The sequence below is a fragment of the Larus michahellis genome, chromosome 8, assembly GCF_964199755.1.
Source record: "Larus michahellis chromosome 8, bLarMic1.1, whole genome shotgun sequence".
NCBI classification, from domain to species: domain Eukaryota; kingdom Metazoa; phylum Chordata; class Aves; order Charadriiformes; family Laridae; genus Larus; species Larus michahellis.
Genome location: NC_133903.1, coordinates 12548579 through 12560995, shown reverse-complemented (window position 1 = coordinate 12560995; position 12417 = coordinate 12548579). Strand labels below are relative to the sequence as shown.

The 12417-nt window shown below is 37.3% G+C and overlaps 1 protein-coding gene across 8 annotated transcripts in view; it reads left to right on the top strand.

The window, feature by feature from the left end:
- The window catches only part of CLEC16A (C-type lectin domain containing 16A), an 80396-nt gene extending 72273 nt beyond the window's left edge, over positions 1 to 8123 (top strand). For 3 of the 8 annotated variants that reach the window (XM_074596961.1, XM_074596960.1, XM_074596962.1), the window contains one exon: positions 1097 to 8123. In XM_074596961.1, the coding sequence (XP_074453062.1) occupies positions 1097 to 1437 (341 nt within the window). In that variant the 3' untranslated portion in view covers positions 1438 to 8123. The remainder of the gene's footprint in view (positions 1 to 1096) is intronic. The other 5 variants (XR_012588622.1, XR_012588619.1, XR_012588620.1 and 2 more) reach the window with 5 other exon arrangements.
- Positions 8124 to 12417: the final 4294 nt, after the last annotated feature.

Here is a 12417-nt window from a genome sequence, read left to right as displayed (position 1 = left end):
AATATTTTAAGGTCACTGTATATTAAAACCAGAACCTAATTCTTAGTTTCTGTATTCACTACATTGCCTTGTAGTCTTTTCTGCAGATGCCTGTACACTTGAACACATGCTGTTTCTTACAAGAACTCTAAAAATGGTCTGTCTTGAAGCTGGATACCGGTTACTTTAATGGCATCTATTACCCTAGTCTGAAAAGAAAAAAACCAAAACCCTGACTTTTCTGGGCATATCTGCTCATTAATCTAAGGCTGTATTCCTCATCCCCTACATTCACTATCCATCGGGGCCAAATGACCAGTTTACTTAATAGTTAGCTAGGATTTTAAGGGAGAAAAGGACAGTAGAAATAGCTGTTAATGTTTGGGTTTTTTCATTGTGTGGGAAGGTGTAGTGGCATATCATTTTTCTGTGGTATGTGATGCTTATTCCCAGTTTTATCTATGTTGCGTGCTCTGTGCTTAGGAGCACAAAAAAGTAATATAACATAAGCAGGCCTATTTTGCAGCACCTTTCAGTTGCAGTAAGCACATTATTTTCCCTTCTGTTCTTCTATAGTTCTGCTTTCTGTGGTTGAGGTGTCACTTAAATGTGAATCTGGAGAATGAAAAGAGAGAACGACTTCCAAATTTTTGTTAAGAAGCGAGCCACCTCTTGGGAAAAATAGTTATATACAGGGGTGGGATTTTTTGGGGGGTTTTTTGGGTTTTTTTTTTTTTTTTGTTTTATTCTAAAGAGCTTCCTGGTGTGGTGTGGCTATTCATTTTAGTCTATACTAAATACTGGAGAGGCTTTCTTATTCTTCCCCTCAATTTCCTCTCTCTAGGAATATTTCTGATGTTGCTGCATATTCTGATACTAAATGTGTAAAACTTTCTGGTTCCTAATTTGAAGAGATTCCTGCTGACATTTTGTGTTATTCCCTCATAATATTTTCGTTTATTTCTAATTACTAAAAAGTGAATGTGTAAACGTAGTGCTTCACAAAACTGCATTTTCCACCCATTTATTCTTAAATATTCATAAGTAATTGTACTGTCAGGCTTCATGTACATACGAAGTTGAATATTGATTGTTTCTTGGTGTTTTCTTTTATTAGATGATGCTTCAGCTCCAGAGCAGCCTCAGATGACCGTTTCTGGTCAGACGATGTTGACTGATGAAACTCTCTCAGCTGTCTCAAAGTCTAGCAAGAATGCTGTAAAAAACAGTGACATAGAAACAGCAAACCTGTCTCCTAGCCTGATTCCTGCACAGCAGCCCACAATATCATTAATAATAGATGATAATACAGATGCATTAAGTGTAGAGTCACTTACACTGGTGCCACCAGTTGATCCACACAGCATTCGAACATTCAGCTGCATTTCTCCGTCCTCTTTGCAATCTGAAGTTGAAGTTTGCAAGGTAAAAGAGGTAGAGGAGGAATGTTCTGACTAAAGCCAGCCTGCAGACTGTGATAAACACTGAAGCCAATGCAACCAAATTCTTTGTTGTTTTTTTAATTTGTGAGTGTGGATGTTTCTTGAAGCCTGAGAGGCCATCTGGTCTGCAAGAAGAGGCCCACTGATGAAAGAGAATGTGGGAAGCTTTTAGAGTAAACCTCAGATGCTCAAAGTATTTAAACTGGAGAAGAAAAAACAAAACCCAAATAAAAAAAACCCTGCAACTTTTTAATCTGGACTGGTTGTTTCCTAACAATTTCTGTTGTACAAGAACATGAAAGTATTTCAAAGCACCTACATTCTTTCTATTTTAGAGTTCCGGCTGCAGGAACTAAGTTAGTTGTAGAAGGTCTAGAGTTTTATGGCAAAGTAAAGAACTTTTTGGATACCTGGCTTCAGGATATTGTATCGTTACTTCTCTGAAACTGGAGACGTACCATTGACTGGAAAAAATTATATATTGTAGTACAGAGATAACACTTCCGTTTGAGACATGGTATGTTTTCTAGTTTTGGGAGGGGTTTTGATTTTTTTTTGGTTCTTTTTTCTTTTTTTTCTTTCTTTTTCTTTTTTTTTCTTTCTTTTTCTTTTTTTTTTTTTTAAATCCTGATCTCATTCATCTTTTGGAGGTCTGCATGATACCAGCAGGCTTGGCCACTTCCAGTGTTGTCTTCGTAGGACTCCAGACTTGTGTTTTCCATGTGTAATATTTATTTCAAGGTTTGATTCAAAGCAAGATATGTATCAAACAAATTCTTAAAAGGTAAAAGCCTGAAATTTAGTGACAAATGCTTATTCAAATTTACATAAGGGATTTTTGACACTACTTTAGCCTTTGCTTAACCAGCTACAGAGGAATGTGAAATATTTTAAGAGATTGTTATAGCTTGTTTGTTTGCTTCTGACAGTCAAATTGCTACACCTCTGAGGAATGATGGTATCCTTTCCACTGAAGGACAACTTCTAGAAGCAGGTGGAAGCAGTTTTACTCTAAAGAGGTTTTGTAAACTTTTCCTCTTCATGTAGGAAGAAGGTCACCACATCTAACTGATAATTCCTTCGCAAGTCTGAAACTCAAAAGGAAAGTTATTGTGTGTTTTTTTTCCTATCTGGGATAGTATCCCAGTTAAACACCACCATTATGTAAAAGTGATTCTGAGTCTATGCTTGCCTTACATTGCTTCCTAGATCCTGATACCAAGTTGACAGAAAGTAGTGCAAAAGTGTTGATTAAAGTTTGGAATGTTCTTTGTTGATTTGATATGTAATTTAGCGTGAATGGAATTCAAGATTTCTCAAATTTCCATGTGCGTTAATTTAAATTAATAGTAAAATGAGTAGTTTGTCATTATTGGTCTGCTCATAACATTGAGTGCTTTCTGGCTCTCAAATATTGAAGACTACTATTTACGTTACTTGGTATTATGATTTCAGTCATCAGTACAATCTGCTTCCTCATTCTGCCTCTACTAACATTGATTTCCTATCAAGTAGGTGAATCTGAAAACTTTTTACCTACTTCCCAGTCTCTTATTGTACCTATTCCTGGCTGTCAGATGGAATACTTGAAGTGATTTTAAATGTAATATTTATATATGAGGTTGACTAGTCCACAAGTATAACTTTGCTTGCTTTTTCCATCTTTTCCTTCACATAACTTAATCTTTGTAAAATATGTACACAAGGTGTCTGCTATTGAGTGGCAGCATTTTTTTTTCTTCCCTTATTAGCTTTTGCATACAGTTTCGTTGATTTCTGGTTTTCTGTGACTTCTACTTTGTCTCAAATTGAATTAACCAATATTCTGACCATTCCAGAGTGGCCCAAACTCTAAAAGAATTCTGAGAGTTAGCTGCTGCTATAGATGTGGGATGAGAATTTGGCATTGTTGAAGTAAGAGCCTACCTTTTTTTTTTTTGGTCATATGCTTAGGGTGAGTTTACACTGCAGTCACCGTTGTAGCTAATGCATGTGTACCTGAACAAGCCCAGACATCAGTAGCAGTTTGGACACAAAGACCACATAAATTGTTATTAGCTGAACTGATTCCAGAACTAGACTTCCTCTAGTATGTTGCAGCATTACACTGTAGCCCCAGTAATGTTCTGAAGATCATTATTAAAAATAATGCCTTACTGAACTTGAAAACATTTTATGTTAGCTGTTAACCTTAGCTCTTAACCTAGACAAAATGCCACTGTGCCGGCTGAGTTCCCTTAAGTAGAATTAATTTTAGACAGGAAAACCTTGATCTTTATTTAATTTCAAATTCAGTTCTAGCAAGATTAAGACCATGCAGAAGGAGTCTTTTTAATGGGTGTGCATAACTCACCCTTGAGCCATATCACACAAGAAAAGGCACAAAGGGAAAGCAAGCTGACTTTGTGCTTTTGATTGCCTTTGAGTGACTTTTAAATCTCATGACCAGTTGTCTACTGAGAGCTTCACAGGAAATGACTGAGATAGATCCTATTATTAGCAAAATAGAAGACTAGGTCTACTGTCTAGTCCTCTGCTGCAGAGCACTGCTGGTCAAGGGGTGGTAAGATGGGACATCTTTTAGCAGTTCTATCAAAAGCTCTCTGCAAAGATGGAATTACACTAGGAAAGCTCTGTCTGCACCAGCTCTACCAATGTTGTGTTAGATAAATGCTACAACTGGTACAGACCAACCTAAATCTCCTAAATTGCCAGAGAAGCAATTGATTTTTGACTTGTTTGCTTCTAATATTAGGACATATGCGTATACAATTTGACTGTGCTTCATGCTTCAGAATGTAAAAGCTCTGAAGATGCTGAAGTAATCTGTCATCAGCAGCCTTTTATCTCTGTAAGTACAGTGTTACTCATTTACAATTCCTTGAAGAGTATCATGTCTATCTCTCCCTTATCAGAAAAACTCAAGGGCTGTTTCCTTATCCCCCTTTCACTGTAAAAAGGAAACTCAACCAAGAAAGCATTAGCACATCAGCCACAAATGTATTTTTTTTCTAAACAAAAGTTGATTTGCGTCAGTGTAACATCACCCTTTTTAACCAAATCCAAATACCAAGTTGCAAATGAGAGCAGCAGCTGAACAACTGACCATTCAAAAGGTTCACTATTTCAGTGTAATACTGCAGAGGGGAGGTACAATCAATCTAAAGTAAATATAGCAATGTTCCAGAGCAAAATGTCAAAATTTTGGAGATGCTAAATTCTCAGTGTTTGTTTGTAGAAGCTATGCCTATCTTCAGCCATATTCTGTGAACTTAAAATAGTTCTATTATTCTCTTCCTTTTGAGAAGAGAAGCCAAAGAAGCCAAGGCATACTGAATGTAAACTTTGCTATTTTATGGCCTATGTGTCTCATTTTATCAAATTTTACAAAGATATTACTTGTTTAACAAAACTATGTGTGGCCATCACTGTTAGGTTCATTGCCTCTTGCTGGTCCCCTTTGCTTTTCTGTCATCCAGTGTACACCAATGAACAAGACTCAGGCTTTTCATTTGTGAAGAGAGTAATGGCAGCATACACTTGGAAATTTGGTAAAAAAGGGGAGGGAGGAAACAGCAGTGCCCAATTCTAACATCTGCTTCACCATAGAAGTAATGCTTGCAGTGTAAACCTGGTGTGCAAAAATTACTTATTTTGCAGAAATTCTTTGATTTAGAAAGAAACCAAAGGTTAAGCTTCCTGCCATTCATTTTACAAGCTGTGTGGATTAAACCAAATTAATTAGAAATGTGGTCACATATATTAATACTAAAAGCTCTATTTTGTGTGTGAAGTCATGAATTATATACAATATAAGGACAGAGCTCATTTGTATTCTCCACTGCTAATTCATGATAAACTAAAATTCTGACTTCTCTTCCTTAAATTAAGCTGAGTTTTAGAAAAGATATACAATTACACCTGTTAAAGAAGCTTCCCAACGTTCTTCGCTTTACGACACAGTTGGAATTTTCCTTGAAGTCACTTGTTGAGGAAAAATTGGGAATATCTTCCAGAATTCATTTAATCTTTTGCAATATTATTGCTAAAGGACAGGTATGTGACATTTAAAAACTCTTCTTCTATATCCAGAATTTAAAATTCAAATCTAGGTCAGTATTCAGAGTTTAAGTCAGTGTCCAGTGATTCATATGAACCCTTTGCCGAATAAACACAATACAGTGGGGAATAATGTTCCTTTATGATTTTTGAAGTATTCTTGTGTGTAGAATTTTTAAACTGATGGTTAAAATAGTTTGTTTATAGCAAAATCAGCAATCTTTAGGATTGAAATTGCTGTGAAATATTTTTTTTCTAGTTAAGCAGTAAGAGGAGTGACTGTAATTTCACTGCAAATGGCCTGGCGTGATTACTTTAAGCAGTCTAGGAATCAAATAATTGCCCTGCAATTGGGTGTCATTTTACTAGTAGTACGTTAAACTTAAAACTGTACACTTGAAGACCTAGGTAAGCTATCAGGCAAGCTGGTCAAACTGTATGTATAATTTTGAAGCCACTTCATAAAAGTAAACACTTGAATCACATGGTGCTGTCGGTGCTCTGGTGTAATGAGTCACTCTTTTCGACACACTCGTTATAGGTAAATAACTACAGAATAGCCTAATGAATAGTTTCACTAGCCTGCATGTAGTTACTCTTCAAAAAAAACCCACCGTGCTAAACATTCTGATGTGGTCTTCACTAACCAGCTAAAGTTAAATGGGGAGTTGCTTTTAAGAACATTGCAGAGGCAGCTGTTGTCTAGGAAACTGAGTGCTTTAGTCCTATAGTTGAATCTAAAATTTGCAAAGAGACATCAGATGGGGGCATCAGTGGGGTCCAGCTGTTTTGCCTCAAAGATAATGAGTCTTCTTGATGAGTCTTGTACTTATTTTCAGGCAACCTAATGTTAGGTGGTGTTGAAAATTCTCCTAACTGTTCCTGTCATTCTTCTTGAAAGAGTTTTTTGGTACGTCGCTGTTTAACCATCACTGGCCTGCCCTAGGTGTAACTAACCTGGGCACTGTGCTTCTGTTATCTAGAAGTCTTTGGAGTGGTTCTCCTGTGCTTGCCTGCTGTGTTGCACTGACCTTTCCCAACATTTGCAGCATGAATGAGAAACAAATATAGTAACTCTTACTGTCTCCTATTGGCTTCTGAAAAGCAGATGGTGATCCAAGCAGGGCTTGCTAGGGTGGGATGTTTTTAGGGGGTGGGGGGGTGAAGTGCTTGGGGTTTTTTTTCTGCTGCTTGGGATTTTTTGAGCAGCAACAAAGACATGGGAGATGCAGTTCTGGACTGAGTCTCAAACAGAAGGTTCTTTCATATGGAAATGTATTTTTCTATTACATTTGTACAGAATTTTGCCTATTTTGATCTCCCAAAATTTTTAGATTTGCGCATTGCTCAGATTTGATTTCTTTTGCAAGGTGTCATAAAGTATGTATTTTATGTTTGTTAATGTGTTATAAATGTAAAGCTAAATTTTGCTTGTCTAATAAACGTGCACTGTGGCGGTATCTGGTTTATTGTTTTGCTAACTTGAATTCATTGGTTCTTAATATTAAAAGGAAAAAATTGAGTCATTGTTGTGACTGTCCTGTTAGCATAAATAAATGCGTGGGTGCATTTATTTAAAAACATAACTAAAAAGGGCTTAAGAAGCAGGTAATGACTAAGAATATTTGTTGATGACAAAAGTTAAGAGTTAAATAATGTTCAGACTAGTATATAGTGTTCCCAGGATTCTTTTAAGATCATAATCTTAAAATAGATGGGATTTTTTTTTTCATGGGTACTTATACTAAACAGAGTTTAAGACATAGTAATTGCAGCCCGATAGCTTAAGTATATATGAGGAGATGAGAAGGTCTAAGGTTTTGTGTTTGGGTGTATTTAAGGACTAACCATGGCAGAAACATTTGTAATGAACATGAAGATAATTTTGAAAACGACTGAGGATAGATTCAAGTGCGTGAATTTATAGGTTATTAGAATTTCTTAGGAGCTTTGTTTTGCCCAGTGATAGCACTGAATAATACATTATTACAACTCTAGGGGACCTGCTGTTAGCATTTTAAACTTTAGGGGATAACTTAAGGCATCTCCACTTGTGAATGGGTGGGTTGATATTTTTGTTGCAAACTTTTTACTTCTTTTTGGGCTGTTTTGTAAGTTTGATTGTTTTAAGTGAAAAGAGGGGCAAATGTATTTTTCTAGAAGAATTAATGTACCTGGGATTTAAACACTACATAAAGCATTTAATGAACATGAAGGACTGTCCTCCTATGAAATATATTTCAATAAAGTTGTGTCTGAAATGTACTTCATTTGAGGGAAAAAAAAAAAAGTCCTGAACATGCACTTACACTACATGGAAAAAAGCCCAAACACGGGGTGATTTGAATTCTGAAATGTCTTTTTACAGGCAATAAGTATTATTTAATGTAAGTTATGTTAGATATTTGGAGTAAGTGTGACTATATCTTATGTTAATTTAAAGAAAAATGTAAATAAGTGTCTGGGAAGGGAGTGAAATTGGAAAATATTGGTGTATGTTTCTGAAATCCAGATTTCTATAGCTGAATCTGTATTTGCTGGTATTAATCATGTGTCATGGCTATTGAAAACCTGGACAAGAATGAACAATAGACCTTTCTTTGTAAATGGAGCTTGGCAATAAAAATGGTGTTACTAAGAAAACTTCCTTCCCTTTCATGTTCTGTTACTGGATTTGATGCACAAGGACATTCAATAATAGGGAAATGCAAATTTTGCAGAAGCTTGCTTTTGTTAAGAAGAATGGTGTGCATATGTGAATGTCAGGCATTTTAATCTTTAAGCTGAAAACTGAAATAGCCAAGGTACTGTTGCACTGTGTATGCAGGAAAGACATAGCATGAGAGAGAGAGCAGAAAAGGAACCTGTAGAGGTGATGGAAAGCAGATGAGACCAAGGGTTAAGAGTGGCTGGGTAACATTTAAAATGTCTGTGAACCACTTTGAAAGTGCCTGTCATGTGTGATTTCTTCCCCAAATATATCCTTGCACCCCCTGCCTCTTTCTCTGGTGCATGTTGCCAGTTAAGTATATGGATTAAATCCAACTGAATTATTAGTTGGATTCTTGTTAATTGGCCTCTCCATCCATAGGAATTAATTACAGTCAATATACATTCCTTGTGAAATGGTATTTCTCAAACTAGGCATTGCTCCAGAAGCTTTCTTAGGAAGAAGTTAAATCACATTGTACTGTGAAATAAGCAAGCTAGGTATCATAGACAGGAGACAACACTGTGATTTACTGTAAGATGCAAATGTTAAAACATGGTGTATTGGGGAAACTGAGCTTAAATCTGTTCCTGGCAGTCGGACTTTCTACATCATGCCAAGAATATGGCTCTCAGAGTACCAATTTTATAGTTAGTGGCCGGGAAGTTCTCTTCTGTTTGAAACTGTCTTGTGGTTCCTGTATCCCTCTGATGCCTCAGAACTTCTGCAGCCTTTTGTCTTGTTACTTTTCCTCTGTTTCCTTACAAGATCTTTTCAGACTTGAACAGTGAGTCAGGTTCAGCATCCTGCCGTGTCAAGAGATGGAATGAAAGCACAGCCTCAAGCCCTCTTCTCATTCTGACTGGGATTAAGATGAATTTGACAGAAATGCAATGCTGTATTAGTCCACTCTTTTCTTAGTCCCAGTGAATAAGTAAGTGCAGCCTCTTGAACAGTCCTTTAATAGGTAAATCCACATCTTTGTCATTAAGGTAATTTATTCCAGTATAGTAATATGAATAAGTGGTGAAACTGTGTCAGTATATATGTCTTTATCAAAGTAACACTTGTCTAAGTAAAGATGTAGCATTTGGAGATTGATACCTTTATTTTTTGGTACCTAAACTGCTGGGTTTGTTTCTATGTCAAGGTAAGAGTTCACTGGGATTGCATGGATGAAGCCCTTTGGCAAGGGGGAAGAAATTGTATCCCTAGCTGCCGTGTTAGAGCTTGTGTCAAGACAAAAGCTGCATTGGCACTTTCTGGTGATCTTTTTGAGTATGTGATGCATACAACTGGGAATGCAAACTCACTGTTTATGTGTTTCCTGAAATTTCTGTTGAATTTTAAGCTGATACCTTTTATCTCAAATAAGGAGAGATGGTGAGAGTTGCAGTTCCTGGAGTTGCAACTCCCCACTGGCAAAATTAGAAGAAAGGTTTCAGGCAAGTGTTCACACACAGTTAAGGCACTTGAGTTGATGAGGAGTAACTCAGTCTGGTTGGATGATGTTCAGTTGTGTGTCTGTTTTTAGCTCAAGGATTCTACCAACAGCTTATCTGCAAACATGTCTAGGTCTTAATATTATTATTGCTTTTGGATGCCGGTTCTGTAAAATGGATTTAAGTGAATTTTTTAGATTACCAAGTGCCTTCTTATTCGGGTTTAGGTTATGAGATCTTTTGAAACATGTTGAAAGCTTTTGCCTGTCCTCAGAGACTCATTCTGCAAAGTTGGGAGATGTTGTGCTTGTTGAACGGAAAACACTGATCTCATCATTCTGTCCTCATTGTCTTGCCCTCAAATAAAGGTTTATATTTCTCTTAGGCCACAGTTCAATTTTTTTTTTTTAGCTTGTTTGGATGACCGATAAGGACAGATGAATACTCAGGCTCTGTTTCCTAGTTACACATCATTTTTCTCGGCTTTAGTATGCAATAAACATTGTGACACAGGGTGGGAAAACAAGCTGTTGTTTTACTGCAGAAATAAATTTTGACTTTAAGTTAATTGGATAAAGACATCTTTGTGTAAATTTGTCCTCATTTTTGGATCACTTATTTGAAGCAGATTTAGGCTGCTGAGAAGCTTAGAAAAATGTTAAAACAACAAGGTACGCTTAAAACTTATGTAGATTAAATAAGTACTGTGAACAGTTTTAGTGACCCAATTGTCTGAGCTAAACTAGCTGCAGGAGTTAATGTGATTGGCACAGGAGCAATGAAGGATAATTTATTCTAGCCTCTTGCCAAAAAACTTATTAAAACAATTGTTACAAAATTTGGAGGGGAGGTTTATTTTAGTACAGTTATTCATAGTAGAGTGGTCCTGAGGCTTCCTACCTCTGCCACTCTTACAAAATGGGTCACTTATTCCCAGGAAACGTTTGGCTCTCTACTTCAACAACATTGCTCTTGTCTGTGATTTAAATGGACTGTAAACATGACTGACTTTATGAGACTTCTATGTGAAGCTGCAACAATAGAACAAAAAGTCTGCGCAAAACCAAGTAGTTTACTGAAATCTGAGCTACCTCAGTGTATGTACCAGCATCAGTGTCCCCACAAGCTCTTTTTGGAAAGCTGTAGTTGTTGCAGCTTCACCCTGTTACTGAAGGGCTGGAAGTGTCATGTTGATCTGGCGGTAGTTACCAAACCGGGGGTTATGGAAAAGTTGATTACACAGTTATGCTAACTTGCTCTTTATTTCCAGCTGCTGTTTGAAATTACATGTTGATGGACAAGTGAGTCAAGGAGGCAGCTAGTCAGACGCTATCACCACTACAGAGATAGACAGAGCTTTTTCTCCCTCAGCAGCTAGAGCTACCGGAAATAGAAAAAGGAGTTTCTGAAGGAGAGGCAGAACCACCATAATGTCTTAGAGAAAAGAATTTCAAGTCAGCCCAGGAAGGCAGGGCCTACAAAGGACAAAAGTAGTCTCTCTTTTACTAAGAGAACCTGATTGTCGTGATAATACGTGTGTGCACACACCTTTTGTACCCTGAATAACAGTGAAAACACTCTGTCCAGCCTCTAACATTGAGGGGAAATTGCTTGCACCTGTCCTCTCTTAAACAAAAGCAGTAAAGAAGCCAGTAGATTATGCAATAACAATCAGACTTACCCCTGGCTGGCACTTGTGAACTGAAATAATGGTACTCGCAGTTATCCCACTCCTCTGATACATCCTGATAGACTACTAATTAATACTGTAATATTGTTAATATACTATTAAGTCTACTAAGGTCTTTGAAATTGCATGTTGCTGAGAATGGGAAGAAGGAAGCCAGAGTCATCTCAGGGATGGTGGCAGGTACTTCTGTCAAATTTTGGTAGTTTAGAGACAGAAGTTGTTTGCAGGTGAGTATGCCTTACCACCAAATGCAGCATTTTGCTGCCTTCTCCCCGCCCTGAGTCCTCTTGATGTCCCAGTTCCTGCTGAGGAAAGTGGAGAGTGAAGAGGTCAAGGATGATTTTTCAGTGTCTGATCAGTGAGGAGATGATCCCTCATAGCAGCATGAATTCACTCAGTTGTAAAGTCCTTTGTATTGATGCTTGTTTGTGTGAAGATTTCAATTTTTGTTTTGGAGTAGATTTCCAGATCCTTGCTTTTCTGACGTGTCACAAAGGCTAGAAATGTTTTTATTCAGTAAGAGATGAGGTTCTTGGGTACTAGTGTTCCAATGTCATGATTTAAGAACCTTTCCATAATTAAAAGACTCATAATAAAATCATAAGAATTGGCAAGACCACATATCCTGTTAGTGCTCCTTTGACTCTGTTTTGCATCTTGTCTTAAGTTAGGCGTGGGAAGGATGCAGCTTCTTCATTGCAACAGATTTTACGCACTTGGTAGAGCAGAGTTCCTCTTGCAATTTTTGTCACACATCAGGGCGAGGTGAGTAATAACATGCGCAGGAAATTCTACTCGGTAACCTGTACCAAACAATCAGCTTTTGGAGGCTTATTCCTCAGCAGGGAGATGGTGTGTTTAGGACAAGCTATTTGAGTAGCGGGTAGGACTGGTGAATTACGGAGATAAGGCTTGCTTTTTGAGTATGGGACAGTGAATATATTCACTGGGGGTTTCTTGGTGGCTAGCATTCAGTGTTTCAGTTTCAACAGCTGTCCTTCCTAAAACTTCTTAGAATCACAAGGTGGAAGGAAAGTCTCTGCACAATAGTCAAAGTAGAAATAATAGAAATTTCTCTGTCAGCCCCTCTTACCT